At 44.6% G+C, this 21,524-nt stretch overlaps 1 protein-coding gene across 1 annotated transcript in view; it reads left to right on the top strand.

Annotated features, from left to right (window-relative positions):
• BUB1 (BUB1 mitotic checkpoint serine/threonine kinase) overlaps positions 1 to 21,524 on the top strand; it is a 243,236-nt gene that overhangs the window by 130,657 nt on the left and 91,055 nt on the right. The window contains exons 13-15 of the mRNA XM_033939939.1: positions 3,912 to 4,031; positions 13,776 to 13,881; positions 13,969 to 14,050. Coding sequence (XP_033795830.1) covers positions 3,912 to 4,031; positions 13,776 to 13,881; positions 13,969 to 14,050 — 308 coding nt within the window. The remainder of the gene's footprint in view (positions 1 to 3,911; positions 4,032 to 13,775; positions 13,882 to 13,968; positions 14,051 to 21,524) is intronic.

Raw genomic sequence — 21,524 nt, 5'->3', positions numbered from 1 at the left:
CTTAGTAAATAAGGACAGGGGTCGGTACTCGGACTGCTGCTGTTCAATGTATTTATAAATGATCTAGAAACAGAGATGAAGTGCGAAGTAGTAAAATTCGCAGACACCAAACTATTTAGTGGAGTTGGGACTAAAGAGGACTGTGAAGATTTACAAAGGGACCTGAACAAACTAGAAGAGTGGGCAATGAGATGGCAGATGAAGTTTAATGTAGAGAAATGTAAAGTCTTGCATGTAGGAAACAGAAACTCGAAGTACAGCTATACGATGGGAGGGCTGGTAATGGGTGAAAGTACCCAAGAAAAGGACTTGGGGGTAATAGTGGACAACACAATGAAGCCATATCCTCTAAGAATGCTGGGTACTATCAAGAAAGGTATTACAACCAGAACGAAAGAAGTTATCCTGCCGTTGTATCGGGCGATGGTGCGCCCGCATCTGGAGAACTGCATCCAATATTGGTCACCGTACTTTAAGAAGGATATGGCGATACTCGAGAGGGTTCAGAAAAGAGCGACACGATTGATAAAAGGTATGAAAAACTTTTCATATGCTGAAAGATTAGCGAAACTGGGGCTCTTTTCCATGGAGAAGCGGAGACTTAGAGGGGACATGATAGAGACTTACAAGATCATGAAGGGCATAGAGAAAGTGGAGAAGGACAGATTCCTCAAACGTTCGAGAACAAGAGGGCATTCGGAAAAATTAAGAGGGGAGAGATTCAGAACCAATGCTAGGAAGTTCTTCTTCACCCAAAGTGTGGTGGACACCTGGAATGCACTTCCAGAGGGTGTGATAGGATAGAGTACGGTTTTGGGGTTCAAGAAGGGATTAGATAATTTCCTGAAGGAAAAAGGGATAGAAGGGTATAGATAGAGGATTACTATAGAGGCCCTGGACCTGATGGACCGCCTAATGAGTGGACTGCTGGGCGTAATGGACCTCTGCTCTGACCCAGCAGAGGCACTGCTTATGTTCTTATGATAGGTTGTTCACCCTCTCCAAGGTAGGGAGAATGAAAGGGCACTCTCTAAAATTGAAAGGGGATAGATTCCGTACAAACATAAGGAAGTTCTTCTTCACCCAGAGAGTGGAAGAAAACTGGAACGTTCTTCTGGAGTCAGTCATAGGGGAAAACACCCTCCAGGGATTCAAGACAAAGTTAGACAAGTTCCTGCTGAACCGGAACGTATGCAGGTAGGGCTAGTCTCAGGGTGTTGGTCTTTGACCAGAGGGCCACCGCATGAGCGGACTGCTGGGCACGATGGACTACTGACCTGACCCAGCAGCGGCAATTCTTATGTTCTCCCTACATGCTGTCTGGCAACCATAGGAAAATAACCCACTAGTCCAGGAATAACCCACTAGTCCAGGAATAGATCGTGGATTTACAAGAAAGAAGATTAGCATAGGTAAGAACCTAATCTTTCAATATTCTTGCCTGCCCATTGATGTCTGTCTTTTAGGGGGGAAGAGTGTCCCTTTTGAGGGTAATTTTTGTAAATGAATATCTATAAATGATCACAAAAATGTTCATATTTTAAAAAAGCAGAAGGATAGCTAGATATATTCCTTTTATGCAAAATAGGCTTTAGAGTAGTCCCTAATAGTGCAGAAATTTATGCCTTTGCTGAGGCCAGTATAAATGTCTTATGTATATATATATATATATATATATATATATATATATATATATATATATTCTGTTTTATATAGTATGTGTACACAACTCTAATCCTGGGAATGCATACGTGCAGATAGCCTAAAAGTAGGCACTATCCTTTCTGTGCCTTCTTTTTATTCACATATACCCTTGCATAATTTTAATATATAATGACAATTTTCCCTTGTAAACAATGCTTTGGGCAAGAAAAATGATTTTAAAAATGATTTCTTTTTGTTAAAGATGGTCCGTAGCTAAGGAATCCCATTTAATGTGAAGAGTTAATCTTGCTTGTCCTTAGAGAAAATAGTTACTAACCTGTAACTGGTGGTTTTGTGGACTCCATAACTTAGCCCTCCCACCTCTTTTTTTATTTGCCACTGCAAGCTGCATATATAACTGATGTGACCCCCCAACAGCATTGCAACAAACTACTGTATACGCATGGTTGAAGGCAAAGGTTCTTCAGATTTCCAAAACTATTGACATATTTTCCCACCAAATGACATCAAGCATTCATGAGGAAAGACAGCTAAAAACAAGAAATTTGGTTTTGCTATGCATGGTTCTTGATTCTGCACACATCAAGTTTCTAGTTTATTAAAAGATTTTTTAAACCGCTTAATCAGGTTTCTAAGCGGTGTACAATATAAAATTTACATAAAAACATATTAAAACTGGGGATAATAGATAAAATCTAGGTGTCTTAATAAAACACTAATAAGACATATAGACCAACTTCAAACAATAGGAAAAAAAGAGGAAGAACTACAATCGTAAAAGAGAAGTGAAACAAACGTGTAACATAAAACCAAATTATCATGTTTCTCCAAAAATAAGACATCGTCTTATATTAATTTTGGGCCCAAAAAACGCCCTTGGTCTTATTTTCGGGGTAGGTCTTATTTTTTTCATGTACAATTATCTCTCCCTTCTTCTCCTCCACCCCAATTCTTCCTCTTTCCTTTCTCTCCTCCACATGTGCAGTATCTTTCCTTCCCTCTTAACCATCAACTTGTGCCTTTCCTCTGCACCATCTTTCTATCCTTCCCTCCCTCCCATGCCTTGTGCAGAAATACCCTTGCACAGCTTCAATCCCTCTCTTCCATCCCCCCGTGCAGCATCTTTCTATCCCCCCTCGCATAGCTGAACCCCCGCTGACCCTTCCATCTCTCCCTCCCATCTGTACCCCGCCGACTGCAAGACCAATATGCCTTGCAAATAGCAGCGTCGGCAGCAATCTAATCAGGCTGCTTTGCGGCCTTCTGCCGGAGCGTTCCTCTGCCGCGTCACTGATGATATCATCAGCAACGCAGCACACGGTCTCGTGGTTGGCGGCATTCTAATGGAAGTGTCAGTAGGGGGGCAGGAAAGCACTGCTGCCAGCAACTAGGGCTTAATTTTGGGGTAGGGCTTATATTAACACCTAACCTGAAAATCATGCTAGGGCTTATTTTCGGGGAAACACGGAACTTGTTTTTAGGAGCTTTAATTGTCTAGGAAGCAGTTAATAAGAATATTAAAACATGCTTTAAGCCACATATGATGTCAAGAATAATTGGTATATTTTCTTTTATAAATACCTTTTTAAGCTACTGGCAGATGGGCATGGTGGATTCAGCCATAAATAGGTAAAATGAAACGGATATATTGGGATTGTAATAGTTTGGTTGCATAATCTGAAATACTTTTCAGCTATATCCATACTGAGACCAACATTCAGCAAGGCCAAATCAGATCACTTATCCAGTTAACTTTTAATTGGATTATAATGACTTATCCATTTAAGTTAGGTTAGGTGCCATCAACTCTTATTCAAGTCCTAGCAGCTTGATGAATTATGGATCTAAAAATAAATCAATTTTGTGCTAGTCCGGTAAGGTCCTCTAGCGTCGTCTCCATGGTTGTTTTATGTGATTGCAGGTTGCCCTCTTTTCCTGATTAATTAGTTAGGATAGCTATTGATGTGATCCTTGAAGGATACAAATAACCAGATAGAGCTTAATATCAGTATCATCTAGTTAACATTTGGCTCTACCCCTGGAATGCCCCTGACCACTTTTTGAAATGTATAAATTTGTCCAGACATCTATTCTATCAACTTCAGTTAACCACATTAATTGTTTTGATTATCATATTCATTATGTTTGTATTGAAGTATAGAAAACGCAACCAGTATAATAGATGTTTGAATTGGTTAAGAATACTTTATTCTGTGTAATGGAGGAATTATTATCTTTTGGGGCAGATTTTATTATGGATATATTTCAAGCACCAACGCTCATAAAAGACATTGAGCAAAAACTCTCAGTCAGTTATCTTCAAAATGAGAAGGACAAGGACCTTGAGGCCTTCTGCAGAAATAAAAGTATGTATCACCAGAAGTTTGTGAAATGAATGTATATCGTATTGTATATGGAATATTGTAAACTAAAATTTAAGAATTGTGTATGGGAGCTTTTCTAACAGAATGCAACAAAATGTTCTCTGGATAAGAAATTGATTTATAATACTATTCTGTTACATCCCTTCCGGAATCCATACTAAAGGTGTTTCATTTATACCCGCAAACCAGGTCTTGCCGAAATCCTCAGACTCTTCTCTTCACTGCTCCTCCCACTTTGCTAAGGAATTCCTCCCATTTTGCAAGCAAACTGTGCAGAAGTCTTTCTGATCTGCTCTGCACTTTTCTTCGGTTTGTTTTTGTTTTTTTGCTGAAGTTCATCATTTTTCCGGTGGTTTTGGTGCCTTGTGACCCCTTTGGAGGGGTTCTCTGTCTGGGAAAGGACACAGTTTCCACAAAACCGGACAGCTGCTCCAAAGGGCAAGCTTTGGGTGGACTTGTGGATTCAGCCTGCTCTGTGCCACCTTCGGAGCTCAGGGTCCATCCCCCTGGAAGTATGCTTACCTCTTGACCTCAGTTTGTGCCCTGAGTAACAGCTCCCATGGTATCTGGGTGCAGGCCCCGTTTTCCCACTCCTGGTCACGTGAGGAGGTTCTGTGTGGGTGGAGGTCGGGGTCCGTCCGACTGACAGCCTGAAGATTGGACTATTAGAAGAAAAATTTGAGGCTGAAGTTCCTTTCCTTGTTACTTCAGCTGCACAGACAAATCTGACAGGCAGGCACTCTAGAGACTGTAAGTACAGCCCCATTGCTTCCTATGGAAGAAGGGGGGGGGGTTGGATCTGAAAATTGGGTTTTCAGCACTTTTGGGGGATAGGCTTCCAAGTCGACTTTGCAGTCTCCCTTTTAAGGGTCAAATGCTTTTTGGCAACGAGTTAGATGACCTTATGGCCAGTGTAGCAGACTACGGTTTCTAATCCCTCCTGGCAAGTATTGGCCCTGACAGACCCTGGGAGGAGGTCGCAGCAATTTTTGTTCCCAGCAGAGGTTTCGCCAGATTTCTACAGGCTGGTCTGGACAAAGATATTCCTAAAAACAGGGAAAATATGATATGATTGCAAAAACTGGCCAGAGAACATCTATCAGTAGGAAAAATGCAAAACTGGCACAATATATATGCTCTTAATAGTCTGAATAAAGCTTCAAATGAACTAATTCAAACAGTGCTCAGAGTTTTGAATCTCAGATCAAACATCGGGTCACGCCTGAGCTGTTATGTGTCTGTGGCTGGATTCTCAATCATTGTACTGTACTTGTTTAGTTTTGCTAATGTTTATTGCTTTGTATAATAGTGAAGAAACTTTTACTTATCTGCTTTAATTTAGAAGAAAGGGTTTTGTTAAATGCTTTTGGTTCTGACGTGTTTCGTGGCTGCTGCTTTAGAAAACCCGTAGTGTGAAATCCTAACAATGCTTATCCAAAAATGATATGTTGTAATCTGCTATCGCATTTGTATGTCTGACATACAGGCATGAAGGCAGAAATATGTAGATGATACTGAGAAATACAGAGATAGGCACAGGGCGGGCCACTGTTAAAGAGTTATCTTTGCACTATGCCAAAAAATGTTTGCCAGTTTTTTTTTTAAACGCTTTGTCTTAGCAGACAAGATATTATCTGTTTTGTAGGAAGTCTGTGAACCAGTTCAGGACAGTTCTAATATGCCTATTTCATTGAGTTTGCTTTGTAATAGCTGGTGGTTGACTGAGTCGAAAACGGCAGATATGTAAAATTGAAGGAGGATTGTCTGGCAGACAGAGCTCAAGTGATGGTTGATTTTGATGGTTAATGTCAATAAAAGGACCTCTGTCCTATGATTTGAGTGGAATCCAAATTGAGCGGGATGGAGACAAGAGTGTTTTTCATTGTAGGCAGAGAGTTGTTTGCAGACGAGCGTTTCGAGAAGTTTAGCTAGTATTGGGATTCCAGCTATGGGTCTGTAATTTGAGGGGCTCAAAAGGTGTATATTCTGGGCTTTGGGGATCAGCATGAGGGCACTTTGCTGTATTTGGGATGGTAGTTGGCCATGATGAAGAAGATTATTTTAAGACTTTTGTCAGCCATTCTATTATGTGGTCAGGGGCTTCTTCAAGTAGATGATTTGGGTATCAGTCAATTATACTGCTGCTAGTGGACAGTTTTTTTCAAGAGAATAGTAGTGGTTGTTTGAGATAAAGGCTGGACGGTGCTCCAGATTTGGTTTGCTGGGTTCGATTCCCGGAGGTGTATGATTTGATTGGAGAGATATAGGGGCATTGACAATAGCTTTTATGACTTCTGATTTGTAGTTTTTAAATCTTGATTTGGAAGGAGTCTGCTAAGATCTGTGCATTAGGTTGGGAGTCAATGTCTGATTGACTTAAAATGGGGTACGGTTGTGGCACGCATTAGGTAGAATAAGTTTTTTATATCAAATATTGCTCTCAATTTCAAGAGCTTAGTGTAAGTTTTGGGCCTTATGAGCTTAGTGAGAGATTTTGGGCAATATGGTATTTGTATTTGTTGGTAGCTGATCTCCACGCTGATTTGTGTTCTGGGAGATTACTCTTTTGCCATTGTCTTTCCAGTCTTCTACAAGATTATTTTTCTGCTTTTAGGGCTTCTCTGAATCATGGTGAGAACTTGGTTGGTTTTCGTTTTTTGTGACTTAATAGTTTCAAGTTTATTAAAATTTTGATGAAACGGGGAAAACAATGACCAAATGAATACCGACTAGACAATACATCACACACGTGAAACAATAGGAAAGTGGGGAGAACTACAATTTAAAAGTAGAGAGAACATGAAGAGTAAACCACAATAGGGAAGCTAGGGGGTATGGATAATTAAAATAACCTTGGGTGAATCCAAGTCACTTCAACAGTTATATGCATCATGGAAGAGATAGCACTTTAAATGGAGTTAAGGGTTTGCTCTAGTGTGGTGATCCAGCTGTTGAGTGAAGCTATAATGCTGGTTGAAGTGGTATCTAGTATTTCAGGGGCCATGTTCCAGGATTTGTTGGTGTTGATCTTGCCTCTTGTTAGAGGTTTTTCCTTGTGGAGGTTGAGGCTGAAGGATAATAAGTAGTGGTCTGACCAAGAGACTGTTGTCCAGTTAGCTTCTGCTATAAGCGTAGAGAAGTTTGAAAATGTAAAGTCCAGGGTATGAACTTTCTTATGTATAAGTCCTCATGACTTCAGGTTTTGTTGGCTGTCCAGTAAGAACCTGTGGAAGTTTGTGGCAGTTGTGTTATCCTGAGATTCAAGTGGGATGTTTATTTCCTAGAGCAGACATGTCAAACTGGCCCACGGGCCAAATTTGGCCCACCAGACAATTAAAAAATTTAACTTAAGTTGGCCCACAGGCAGACAGAGTGCGATTTGGGAAATGCTGAAGTGCCTCCCGCTCTTACCTTCCGCTAATTTTGGCAGCCTGCAGAGAGGATCCCCGTAGCTGTAGCGATTCTTGCAGGCTGCTGTCGTCCTGAGCACCATGTTCCCTCTGCCACAATCCTGCCCCTGACGTCAGTGGAGGGGTGGGATCGCAGCAGAGGGAACGTGGTGCTCAGGACGATGGCATCCTTTTAAGGATTGCTACAGCACCAGTGATCCTCTCTGCAGGCTGCCGAAATTAGCTGAAGGTAAGCCTTGACTTTTCACAACCTATGAGGGATGGGCCTTTTTCTACATTAGATATCTCAAAGATTTAGATGGCTCTTACATGGGCAAAAATAGAGCAACCATTCCTAAATTAGACACATCTGGTAAAATGAAATTTTTTTAAAACCTAATAGCAAAAGTTTTTTTCACTATTCATATGCATTGTGTGTGGAAATGAAGCTGTTAGTGTGGATAAAACAGAGGAGAGGGAGAGAAATGGTGGAAAATTGGATTTAGGGAGGGAAGGAACAGAAAGGGAGAGAAGTTGGACACAAGGGATGGTGTAGAGGGGGTTGGATAGAGATGCTGGATAGGAGGGTAGTTGGGAAGAGAGAGAGAGAGTCTTTTTTTATTTATTTTGTTTATATCACAGAGCTGGCGTGGGGTTGTAGAAGTTGTAACCCTATACTTCTACGAAGACTAAGGGGTCCTTTTATTAAGGAGTGCATTTAGCGTATGCTAAATCGGTTAGCGTACCTTAAAGGACCCCCTAAGTATTTTAATAAAAAATTGGCCTGCAACGTATTTACTTATTATTTATTTTTAAAATTTCTATACCATTTTTATCCAAAACGGTTTACAAGAAGTTACATTCAGAAAATGTTAAGTCTATACAAAATAAGAAGATAAAACAAGACATATTCAGTCTAACATAAAATCAATTGCTCAGAAAAATGCATCAACAAATAGTTGAGTCTTCAACATTTTCCTAAAAGAATTCCTCTCTCCACATTTTCAAATCTGGCCAACAAGGCCATTCCATAGCTTGACTCCTGCACATGTAAAAGTCATGGCATTCGTATCTACATGTTTAGGGTTGGCCTTTGTTTTCAGCAATGCAGCACCTGCAGAACGCAGGGATCTTTGTGGTTGATAATGAGACATCATGTTCTTAAAAATTTTGGGCATCGTACCATATAGAAATTGATGACATAACATGATTGCTTTGTACTGAATTCGAAACGCAACTGGCAACCAGTGCAGTTGTCAAAGATATGGAGTAATATGCTCAATCTGGCCGCAGCGTTCTGGACCACCTGCAATGCCCTGCACCTGGTCTTAGTTATTCCCAGGTACAGGACATTGCAGTAATCCAGTCGTAACAAGACCATTACTTGTAGAACAGCACAAAAGTCAGATGATGATGACAGCATTGATTTCACACGGTACAGTAAGTGTATCTGTGCAAAACATATTTGCACTGTTTTTACAACTTGACAATTCATAGTAAGCCCTGGGTCCAATTTTTCTCCCAGGACTGTCATAGACTCCCTCACCAATAGTACCTCATCCATTACTTTTAATGTTTTTGGCCAATTAACGTGGTCCGGTTTCCCCACAAGCATTACCTCAGTCTTGTCTACATTCAATCTTAAACCCTGCTTCTCCATACATCCAGTAATTTCAATCATATATTTACTCAGCAACTTTTCTAACCCATCTCCCCATACACATACTGGGAAAAAAAAAATGATGATATCTGCAAATATGCGGTATTCAACTCATAAAGATTGAAACAACTGACCAATGGTAGCCATATAGATATTACCGTAAATAGCAGTGCTTGAGGAACTCCACTCCTCACCTGAAAATTACTCGAAATCCCATTCTTTACTTGAAAAGTATGGTCTATCAAGTATGACTTTAACCATTTAAAGACAGTACTGCTCACCCCAAGATCTTTCAATCTCTGCAACAATTTCTGAAGATCTACAGAATCAAAGGCTCCTGATATGTCCAAGGATATCAAGCAGAAGATTACATGTTGATCCAACCCTAAGCGCAAAGGCCCTGATTCTGTATAGGACGCCCGGGAGGGGTGTCCTATACAGAATCGGGCCTACACTAACCCCGATTCTGTAACCGGCGCCCATGTTACAGACGCCGGTTAGAGAATCGGGTTAGAGTAGAGGCGGCTGCTACACTTATCACGGCAAGGGGATAAGTATAGCGACCGCCTGTCCGATCGCCAGTAAGAGGGTGATGAACCCCTCCTGCTGGAAAGCCGCTCCTGCCCCCCGAAACTGTAGATCGCCGGCAGAAGCGTGCCGAACACCTCCTGCTGGAATCCCCCCCAAACTCCCAATCGCTGGCAGAAGGGTGCCCAACCCTTCCTGCCGGAAAGCCGGACCCCCTCCGGACCCCCCATGCTAATGACCTTCCCCTCCCCCGATGACTCCCCTAACCTCCCCCCAACTAACCTCCCCCCACCAACTAACCTTTAAATGTTGGCCGGCTGGACGGGTCTTGCTGCCGTCCAGCCGACAGGCCCGCCTCGTCGAAATGAAGCCTGGACCAATCATGCCTTAGGCATAGCGGGTCCGCCCATCCCCACTAATCCTAAGGTGTGATTGGCCCAGGTGCCTACGAGCCTGATTGGTTACAGTCCAAATTGGTTACAAGCCAAATTGGTTACAGTCCAAGTAGTCAGTTTCTTTCACAAAATCATCCAACTGAGGCAAGACAATCTTCTCCAGGACTTTACCAATAAAAGGTGCTATCGAAATTGGTCTAACATTTTTCATAATATTAGCATCCAGGCCTTTCCGTTCAAGGCTGGTCTTACAGTTGATTGTTTATAGTCCTTGGGAGAAACTCTCTCTCAGTGATTTATTAATTATTCTTGTTATCTCAGGAGACACCTTCGCTGCCATCTGTCTCATGACAGACGAGGAGCATGGAACCTGAATAGCATGTGTAGGTGTACAACTACAAATTGCATTACACACCTCCTCATCTACATTATCAAATTCTATCCATCTTCCTGGCTCGTTATCTATTTCTTCACTCAAACTATCATCCAATGAGTGAGGTTGATTTCCCACCATTTTACCAACTAAGAATTGTGCATATTTCTCTTCATCAAGATTTCAGCCCCTTATGTGATTGAGTTTGACACCCCTGTCCTAGATCAATCAGTCTGGTATATTGACAGACTAGATTTGAGATAATTTCCTGTATTTTTGTGGCAATGTTGGAAAAGAGTCCTGTGGGTAGATAAATTAGTAATAATCCAATGCTGCTAAAGTGTATGCTTGATTTATCATTTAACTTACAGGACATATATTGTCACCTGCCGGGCCCGCGGGAAACTGCGGAGGCCCGCCGACAGGTGTCAGCACAACCCGAGCGCAGCTCCCAATGTGGGAGACCTTACCAGTTACTCAGTCCTTTGGGTTTCACTACCATAAACAATAGCCAAAGTCCATTCAGACAAATGCAAAAGAGTTTAATTAGTCCAAAAAGCAAAAATATGGAAAACAAAATACAAGGAAGTTATTTCAGCACTTTCCTTTTCCACCAAAATGGTTTCTAATCAAACAATAGCAATTCAATGGGTAAACTGCAGTTTCAGTCTCAGGTAAGTTCAGGCAAAGCTCAGGTAATACTCTGTTAGCTTCACACAGCTTCAAACCCTAAGTTCAATAATAATAAAAAAACAACTGCAAAGAATGGTCCCTCATACAGTCCTTGAGATCTGGACTTTTAACAATACAGTCCTGTTTCTTCACCAGGCTCTTGAGCACTGCATCACCAAACAAACTAAAACAAAACATGCTGTGTTGGAGATTGTGGTTTCTTTTTGCAATAGAAATTCTTCAGCCCTTTCCACGGCTGGGCAACAGAATTGTCGGGTCCCCTTTTGTAAATAGCTTTTACAAGCTCCCACAAAGTCCCGTCCCTAGCTCTTCGGGGGTCCTCCCCAATTCTGTAAGCTCCTTGGGTTTGTAAGGTTAAAGGAACCCTCAAGCGCACAAAAGAAACTTTCACCAGCTTTTCCCTGGCTTTAACACAGATGTAGTGCAGCAGCTTAATTAATCCTGGAAAGGCTGCAGCACTGCTTACAGCTCAGTTTTTGTCAAAACAAAACTTCTTAAAAAGAAACAGTTCTTAAGAAAATTGTCCCAAAAATACTCTCTCTAGAAACAGTACCTTCAATCTTTAGCGGGAGACTGCCAAGCTTACCATGGCTTCCACATCTTCAGCTACAGGCATTTCCCATTCGGCAGTGTCCATGCTTTCTTGAGCACACATCTGCTCTGTTGAGTGCTGGGCTGTGGAATCTTCACACTCCATGGGTTCCTGAGTGAGGTCTGCCTTTTGCCTGGCCTGGAGAATCCTTTCTGCCAGGTCCTCATGGGCTGTCTGCCTTCCTGCCTTGGAGAGCTGTTTAAGAGAGTTATAACCCCTCCCTATCTTAGGTGCTTGGGAGGCTGACTTGCGTGCTCTCTGGCTACCCCCTAGGTCACTGGGCAGATTGCTACTAGGAAACTGATTAAATCTCCTAAGGGAGCTAGCTCTCTCACTATTCTGAGGAGCTAGATTGGATTCCGGCTCCTGGTCAGGTTCAAGTCCCTCAGGATAGGCAGCTCTGTTCTCAAGATCCTGTGCCTCATCATGCACAGCTAGTTTCCTGCCTTGGACAACGGATTTGCTACAGGCTTTACCTCTGACATTATCATTCTTAGGGATGGAAATGTCACAATATTTTAGTTCCAGTTGTATTGCAAAGTTGGATAGTGAGAAACTTTTGTATACCTTTTTGGTCTCAGTGTATGGATTATACTGTAGCCTAGTAGACACAGGTGGGGGAGTTCTGGACTTGCAGACTCTTTTAGCTAGGTTTCTGTGAAGAAGGAGAGGCCTGTGTTGTTGGTGATCAAATAATTTATTAGTAGGAGTTTGTTGGCTATTGACCTGGTATTAATATAAATGCGTGGGACTGGAATGGTTGGGTTTTTTTTCTATTGGGTATGATAGGTCTAAGGATATTCTTTGCAAGTTGGTAATGGTTCTATATGGTGGGGTTTTGGGTTTCCTTTTTTTAGCTGGGCGGTTGCCAGTGATCGTGGAGATTGTTTTATAAATTCAATTAAGATTGTTTATGTTGTATTGGTTGATAGGTAGAGAAGGGTCTGTGTGTATGGTGGTTGTGATATGTAGGATGTCACATTAGATGGGAGGTATTAATTGGTTGGCAGTCAGTAGCTAGGTTGAATAGTCTTAGATGGAAAATGAGTAATGCATGACACCATTTCATGCTGGTAGTTTAGGCACTTGTGGGTGAGAAGTATGGAGCTGGGGGACTGGTGGTGGTTTTTGCTATAGGGAGATGTAAGGCATTTGGTTATAGTGTGTGAGTTTTAATTGTTGTGTTCTGTTTGCTAGATGGGAGGCTAGTAATAGATCTTGAGAGTCTGAGGGGATTGGGCTAGAAGTAATGATTATATTGCTCCAGATTTGTTCAGAGCTATGCAGGAAAGTGTTGAGAATGGTGCCTTTGGTACAATGGGTCAAAAAGCAGGAGAGGAAAGTGTTATCTGGGTGGGGTTGTTAGATGGGTTAACATACACAAGACTTATATTGGTAGTAGAATCAGTTGTTGGAATGTGAGGTCTTTATGGTGGGGTAGATGGGCGTGATTGAAAGTTGTTTTGAATTGTGGAACATTTACAGAATGATGAGGGTGAAGACACCACATGAAATAAGTGATCGGTACATGGTACATGATTCAATGGGATTATGGTATATGCTTGTACCATGGTCATTCCTATAATACAGTACTTACATTATACTGTACATTTTAGCAGTACAATTCAAGAACAGATTTAAAATAAACAAATGCTCATGAATTTACGGTATTCACGAGGGCTGTACCTAAAATCCCATGAATATGAAAGGGAAAAAATAATTTGCAGTATTTTGGTATTTGTGAGGGAGCTGTGCCTCGAACCCTCGCAAATATGGAGGGAAATCTGTAACATGTTAAAAAACAAAAACACCTTATATGCATGGGAAGGTTCAGTTTTACAATCTCAGTAGTTATAACAGAATCCAGTTGAAAATAATTTTCCATAGGTGGGAGATTTTGTTAAATAGCAGTCCCAGATTTTTTGATCAATGGAGTCATGTTTAAAGTCTAGACCTCCTTCTATCAATATGGGACACACTCAACTTTTGAAACAAATTTGATATTTTGATGAAATGAAATGCCAAATAGTAGGGTTTTTTTTAGGATTTGATATTTGTATGACTTGCTGATCTTGCTTTGTATTTTTTTGTTGTAGATGATACAGATGCCAACTCAAATGGAATTCTGGGGCTGTATAAGAATGCTTCACCTTTGCCAGCCAATTTCTGCATCTTTGAAGATGATGTAAACAAGGAGAATTGGTAAACAAAAGTTAGATACAGCAAAAAGCCAACCCTTCACTCTCCAGTGGTAACTGACTGCCTTAAAATTTTTTATATTCTTACTAGGTTCCCCCAGAAAAAAAATCTGGCGAAGGAAGTGAAAACTTCTGAACAGCACATTGGTATTGCACTGTCTGCAAAACAAAATGTAAGAGTTAAGTTTTCATGAGGATGATGGTTTGTGTCATGCAAGAATAATAATTAAAGGAACAATCTGTCAGTTTTCATATAATATGTTTTAACCTCTTTGATGCTGGTAATATTGAAATTTTGATATCTTTGTTTAGCCATCTGTCCCCTTGAGGACTTTCACTAGGGGGCAGGTAGCACTGTAAGAACATAAGAATATCCATATTGGGTAGACCAGTAGTCCATCTAGTCCAGTATCCTGTTTCCAAAAGTGACTAATACAGGTCACAAGTACCTGGCAGAAACCCAAATAGGAACCCCTTCAGAGCTCCAGTAACCAAAGCTTGCAAAAAACACATTCCAGACCTACATTTTTTTTTATTTATTCAGTTTTCTATACCATTCTCCCAGGAGAGCTCAGAACGATTTACATGAGTTTATTCAGGTACTCAAGCATTTTTCCCTGTCTGTCCCGGTGAGCTCACAATCTATCTAGTGTACCTGGGGCAATGAGGGTATTAAGTGATTTGCCCAGTGTCACAAGGAGCAGTATGGGTTTGAACCTACAACTAATACATATACTCTCAGGAAAAGGGTCAGTTAAACTCCAATTATATTACCTCTAAATCAGAACCCCATATGGACAAAAAACACCCCTCTGCAACACTAACAGGCTTTAATCACACACACACAAGCCAATCACACAACAGGTAGCAACAGGGAAAAAGAAAGAAAGGTGGAGAAAAAGCCTCAGTTCAGCTTCATCTGGCAAAAAACTCCAACTTTCAAAGCTAACCCTGCACTCCAAAATATAGAACGAATAGAAAAAGCACTATGGTAGCCTGCAGGGCTACCATACACCGGGACACACAGCCCTCAGTCGTGAAAAAAATGGGTAAATCATCACTGTAGCAGAGTAGTTCAGAATTCAGCGTGGAACACAGCAAAAAAAGAGAACACCTTAGCTGCTTCGGCTCCCAGGATCTCTGTCCTTCACCTCCTGGTCTCTGCAGCCACTGAACCCGACGGGGAACTCTCCTTTTCGCTTTGGTCGCTGCGTCAGGGGTTTCAAATTCACTGCTTCTCATACGCTCTGTCAAAACCCACCAAGCTCTTCAGGCTCTCATACCACTTCACGAATCAATACCCAGGGTGCTGAGGCTATAGCTTTAACCACTGCACCACACTCTCCCCCTCTGTCATAAAGCAGCACTAAATCCAGGACTTAACAACCACTCTGCCTATAAAAGGCAGTGCTCTGAAATACTGATATACTTCCTGCCTAAAAAACAGAACAAGTCAGATGCTACAGAACTCTACACAGATATTAACTACTAGCCAAACACCTCACTTTCACTCCTTCAAAATACAGAGCCTCAAATACAGAATAAATATTAAAAAAATTAGAGTAGGAACTCTGAGAAGTCTGAATGAAATGCTTCACTCAAAAACACAGTTTGCTCCAACCTTTTTCATGGAAAGAGCCACATTAAGAATACGAGAGAGCTCTGGGAGCCATGGTCCATGGTCGCAGGCAATCAACAAAATACAATAAATTATCTCAAGCATTACATGTCAATAAAACAGAATTGTAATCGTAGGAGACTTAAAACTTACCACTAGAATTTCAGGATTTCCTTATAGCTTCTGAATTCAAGAAATTCATCCAAGACAGCAACCACCCATAACTGTAGATCACTGTTCTGCAGCCCAATTCTAGAACAAAATCACTCATCTAACTATATCAGAAGTTACTACAAACTTAATCAAACTGTCTACACACAGCTCACCCTGGACACATTTCCCAGTAAACTGCTAGCTAATGTATCTGAAATCATCTATCAACGGCTAACAACATTTCTCAACTCCTTATTCCATAAAGGTCGCCTGTTTCATGAAATGGGCAGCATAGCCTTAACTCCAATACCCAAAAATCAGGATGCAGACCTATCCGTACCATCTAACAACAGACCAATCACTGGAATCCCAATATTGACCGAATTGCTCAAAATCCTAGTTTGCAAACAGCTTGGCGATTATATCGGCAAACACTCTTGTCTTCATCCACCACAACACAGATTCAGGGCCCAACACAGCACAGAACTCTAGCTTCTTACATTAACAGCCAACATCAAGCAAACATTACAATTCAACATCTCAGCAGCCTTCAGCTCTGTTGTTCATAATAATATTTATCCCAGGACAAGCAGGCAGGTATTCTCACTAGTGGGTGATGTCATCAGACAGAGCCCCGGTACGGACGTCTCACAAGCACGTGTTGCTTGTAGAAACTTAAAAGTTTCTAGATGCCCGCACCGCGCATGCGCCGGTGCCTTCCCGCCCGGAGGTCCGGGCGTGTCTCCTCAGTTCTTTTCTTTCCGCGGAGCTGAGAAGTTCAACTTCATCATGCGCTAGCTGAATTCAGTTAAATTTGCCTTCCTTGTCCGCGTTTTCGCTTTCTTTTAATCACAGTTAACAGTACTTTTCTTTTTCAGTTAAAAAAAAAAAAAAAAAAAGAAGATTATTTCCTCCGGCGGGTCGAACGGGCCGGCCACGTGGCTCAGGCCCACTGGCTTCGACCTCGCGGCGGAGATTTTCCGGCCTATGTCCCGGCCAATCACCGGGTTTAAAAAGTGCAGCAAGTGCCAACGCGCGATTTCACTCACGGACCCTCACCGGCGCTGTTTGCAGTGTTTGGGCCCTGACCACATTCCGAAATCGTGCAGGCCTTGCTCTACCCTTACGGCACGCTCATTCAAACGGCGTTGCCTATTGTGGGAATCGATGTTCAAGATGGACGCAGCTAAGGATCCCTCAGCCTCCACTTCATCTGATACCTCCCCGGTTCGGGCGAAACCGGTATCGACCCCTCCTGCATCGAGTGTGGTGAAACCGGCATCGTTCATCCCGACACCATCCACGAGCTCGACGTCGGTGCCTGCCCCGGTCTCCTCGGTTCAGGTACCTCTTCCTTCCACAGTGCCACCAGTGGTCATCAAAGTGCCGAAAGCTACTAAGCAGAAGCACTCGACCTCGAAGGAGCGCGATGACCGTGCAGGAGGACCCCCTTTCGGTGCGGATCCCTCCTTATCGGCTTCGCTACGGTCCATGCTGGAAGCTCAATTCGTTGAGCTCATGCAGACCATCGGACCCGGGCTCATCGCTGCCATACAGGGTGACCTCCCGGTACCGGTCCAAAGGGGCGGTCCGCCCCCTCCCCCTCCTCCACGCCGTTCGACCTCGAAAACCGACGAGAACGAACGGGGGAGGGCGGCGATGCCCATGCGGCAAGCCTCGCTCACCGATATGCCGCCATTAGAGCCCATTACGCCTCCGCGCCAACATGGGACCAGACCTCCGATCGATACTCAAAGCCCTGGGCATAGTCAGGAAGAGTTCTTCCGTACTCCTTACCAGACTTGGGTAGCATCGCAAGAATCTGCATCGCAACCCCAGTTGCGATCCACCGCTTCCAGCCCTATCCACCACTTGGGGGCCTCGGGAGACCATGCGATGCACAGACGATCCCGATCCCCGTCCCGCCACCGAGACGGGCACCGATCGAGACACTCATCCTGGCACTCTCCACGCCATTCGGAGGTGTCACCGCAGAAAAAACTGCAACGTATGGGATACTCCTCATCAGAGGTGTCCCCGCCGGAGGGACCGGAGTACGAGGAGACATCCGTACCCGATTCTCCTTGCCACTCCCCGATGTCTATGGACCCGGAGGCCTCTTCCTCCTCCAGCCCGTCCCACAGACCGACGCTGGCGGATCAATTGTCTTTCTCATCATTCCTCCGACAAATGGCGGATGATCTGGATGTGACCCTTGACACGGGCTCCCGATACTCCAAAGAGTATCTGGACACCATGCATTTACCTAACCCTCCAACGGAGTCGCTTCGGCTCCCCCTGCATAAATTGCTGGATCAGACCTTCATGCAGTGTTTCGAAACACCGTACTCCATACCAGCGATTCCCAGCAAACTCGATGCTCGATACCGCATCGTGCACCATAAAGGGTTTGAGGGCCCTCAACTCTCCCACCAATCCCTACTGGTCGAGTCCTCTCTTAAACGCTCTCATCCCTCTCAGGTCTACGCCTCGGTACCGCCGGGCCGAGAGGGGAGAACGATGGACAAATTTGGTAGAAAATTCTATCAAAACTCCATGATGGCGTCACGGGTGCTGAACTACAATTTCTTTTTCTCTTCCTATCTGGAGTTCTTCTTGCCGGTGCTCCGCAAGTTCACTCCATTCATAGACACCCAAGCTCGATTCGAGTTCGAGGAAGTGGTAGCCTCCCTCTCCCAATTACGCCTCCAGCTGATGCAATCCTCCTTCGATGCATTCGAACTCTCTGCACGTGCTGCCGCAAGCGCGATAGCCATGCGTCGCCTGGCATGGCTCCGTACAATCGATATGGATCCCAACCTCCAGGACAGACTCGCCAACATACCATGTGCGGGAGCTGACCTGTTCGATGAGTCTATCGAAACTGTTACCAAGAAGCTGTCGGATCACGAAAAATCTTTTCAATCCATCCTGCGGCCCAAACCCAAACCTCAACAGTCTCGACCTTCTAGGCCACCCCTGATTTACCAGCGGCGTTACATGCCCAGACAAACGCCTGCTGCGAGACAACCTGCGAAGAGACAACCTCCCCAGAAGTCTCAGCAAAAACCTCAGCCACCGGCTGCACCTAAGGCTCCCCAGCCCTTTTGACTCCCCTCCTGGGAGCATAACCGACACCGTTCTGCACTCAGCCTCTCCCATAGGGGGCCGCCTCCATCTTTTTTACCATCGATGGGAGGCCATAACCACGGACCTATGGGTCCTTACCATCATAAGAGAAGGATACTCCCTTCAATTCCATCGGGTCCCCCCGGACCACCCTCCAAGAGAGTATCCTTCAAGCTCGATGCAGACCGCCCTTCTTCTTCAGGAAGTCCAAACCTTACTTCAGCTTCGGGCTGTCGAGCCGGTCCCGTCAGACCAATTGAACCGAGGGTTTTACTCCCGGTACTTCCTCGTCCCGAAGAAAACGGGCGACCTGCGACCCATTTTAGACCTTCGGGCCCTCAACAAGTTTCTGGTCAAAGAGAAGTTTTGCATGTTGACTTTGGCTTCTCTATACCCCCTCCTCGAGCAGAACGACTGGTTATGCTCCCTGGATCTCAAGGAGGCCTACACTCACATCCCCATTCACCCGGCCTCCCGAAAGTTCCTCAGATTTCGGGTGGGAAATCTGCACCTACAATATCGAGTGCTACCATTCGGCCTATCTTCGTCCCCCAGGGTCTTCACAAAGTGCCTGGTGGTAGTGGCCGCGGCACTCCGGGACAGGGGTCTACAGGTGTTCCCATACCTCGACGACTGGCTCATCAAGGCCCCGTCAGCCCCAGAGGTCACTTCGGCGGCCTTGGCTACAACCTACTTCCTCCAGAATTTGGGCTTCGAGATCAACTTTTCCAAGTCTCATCTACAACCCACCCAGTCCCTCCCCTTCATCGGAGCGGTCCTGGACACCACCCGACTCCGAGCATTCCTGCCTCTGCAACGCATGGAGTCTCTTCTTCATCTCTGCCAGTCGGTGTCTACTCGCCAAACCCTACCGGCGAGACAACTGATGGTGCTCCTGGGCCATATGGCCTCCACAGTACATGTGACACCCTTTGCCAGACTCCATCTCAGGATCCCCCAGTGGACCCTGGCATCACAGTGGAATCAGACGTCCGATCCACTATCCAAACACATCTTAGTCACACCTGCTCTTCGGCAGTCTCTACTTTGGTGGATGACCTCTTCGAATCTATCCAGAGGTTTGCTGATGCACTCTCCCCCCCATCAGAAAGTTCTCACAACCGATTCGTCGAATTATGCATGGGGGGCCCACCTGGATGGTCTCCGCACCCAAGGATTCTGGACCAGTGCGGAAAGACTACACCAAATCAATCTACTGGAACTCAGAGCCATCTTCAATGCGCTCCAAGCTTTCCAACACCTACTTCACGACATGGTAATCCTCATTCGCACAGACAATCAGGCCGCCATGTATTATATCAACAAGCAAGGAGGCACGGGCTCGGCCCTCCTTTGCCAGGAATCTCTACGAGTCTGGGACTGGGCGGTGCGCCACAACGCCTTCCTCAGAGCAGTCTACATTCAGGGGGAGAACAACGTCTTAGCAGACAAACTGAGTCGTCTACTACAACCGCACGAATGGACTCTCCATTCCAGCCCCCTTCATCAAATCTTCACACAATGGGGGACGCCTCAGATAGACCTCTTTGCGGCTCCCCACAACTCCAAACTGCCTCAGTTTTGCTCCAGGATCTACACCCCTCATCGCCTCGAGGCAGATGCTTTTCTACTGAACTGGGGGAAACGATTTCTATATGCGTTCCCACCATTCCCGCTGATCCAGAAGACTCTGGTCAAGCTGAAACTCGAACAGGCCACCATGATCCTAATAGCTCCTCGGTGGCCCAGACAACCTTGGTTCTCCCTCCTACTTCAACTCAGCAGCAGGGAACCAGTACCACTTCCAGTGTTTCCTTCACTACTTACTCAACATCAAGGATCACTGCTTCATCCCAACCTGCAGTCTCTCCACCTGACAGCTTGGTTCCTCTCAACGTAACCCCTCACCACTTCTCTCAAGAAGTGAGGGAGGTCTTGGAAGCTTCCAGGAAGCCCGCCACTCGACAATGCTACTCCCAGAAATGGACTAGATTCTCCTCATGGTGTGTTTCTAAATCAAAGGAACCTCAGCGAGCTTCCTTATCCTCCGTGCTGGACTATCTCCTACACCTATCTCAATCCGGGCTCAAGTCTACATCCATACGAGTCCACCTGAGCGCTATTGCGGCGTTCCACCAGCCCCTACAAGGGAAACCCCTCTCGGCCCATCCGGTGGTCGCCAGATTTATGAAAGGACTCTTCCATGTTAACCCTCCTCTCAAACCACCCCCAGTAGTTTGGGACCTCAATGTAGTCCTTTCCCGTCTCATGAAGCCCCCGTTTGAACCACTCAACAGGGCCCCTCTTAAGTATCTCACCTGGAAAGTGCTTTTCCTGGTAGCCCTTACGTCCGCTCGCAGAGTCAGCGAACTCCAGGCACTGATGGCGGATCCACCATTCACAGTATTCCATCATGACAAGGTGGTCCTCCGCACTCACCCGAAATTCCTGCCTAAGGTGGTCTCAGAATTTCATCTCAACCAATCCATTGTACTTCCAGTATTCTTCCCTAAGCCCCATTCTCACCACGGAGAATCGGCCCTTCACACTCTAGACTGTAAACGTGCGCTGGCTTTCTACCTGGATCGCACCAAGCCACACAGAACCACTCCTCAACTTTTTGTCTCCTTCGACCCTAACAAGTTGGGAAGACCCGTATCAAAGCGCACCATCTCTAATTGGATGGCGGCTTGTATCTCTTTCTGCTATGCCCAGGCTGGATTATCACTTCCTTGTAAGGTCACAGC

The sequence above is a fragment of the Geotrypetes seraphini genome, chromosome 3 (assembly GCF_902459505.1).
Source record: "Geotrypetes seraphini chromosome 3, aGeoSer1.1, whole genome shotgun sequence".
NCBI classification, from domain to species: Eukaryota; Metazoa; Chordata; class Amphibia; order Gymnophiona; family Dermophiidae; genus Geotrypetes; species Geotrypetes seraphini.
Note: the sequence above shows the minus strand (reverse complement) of the source record. Positions and strands in the feature narration are given on the sequence as shown.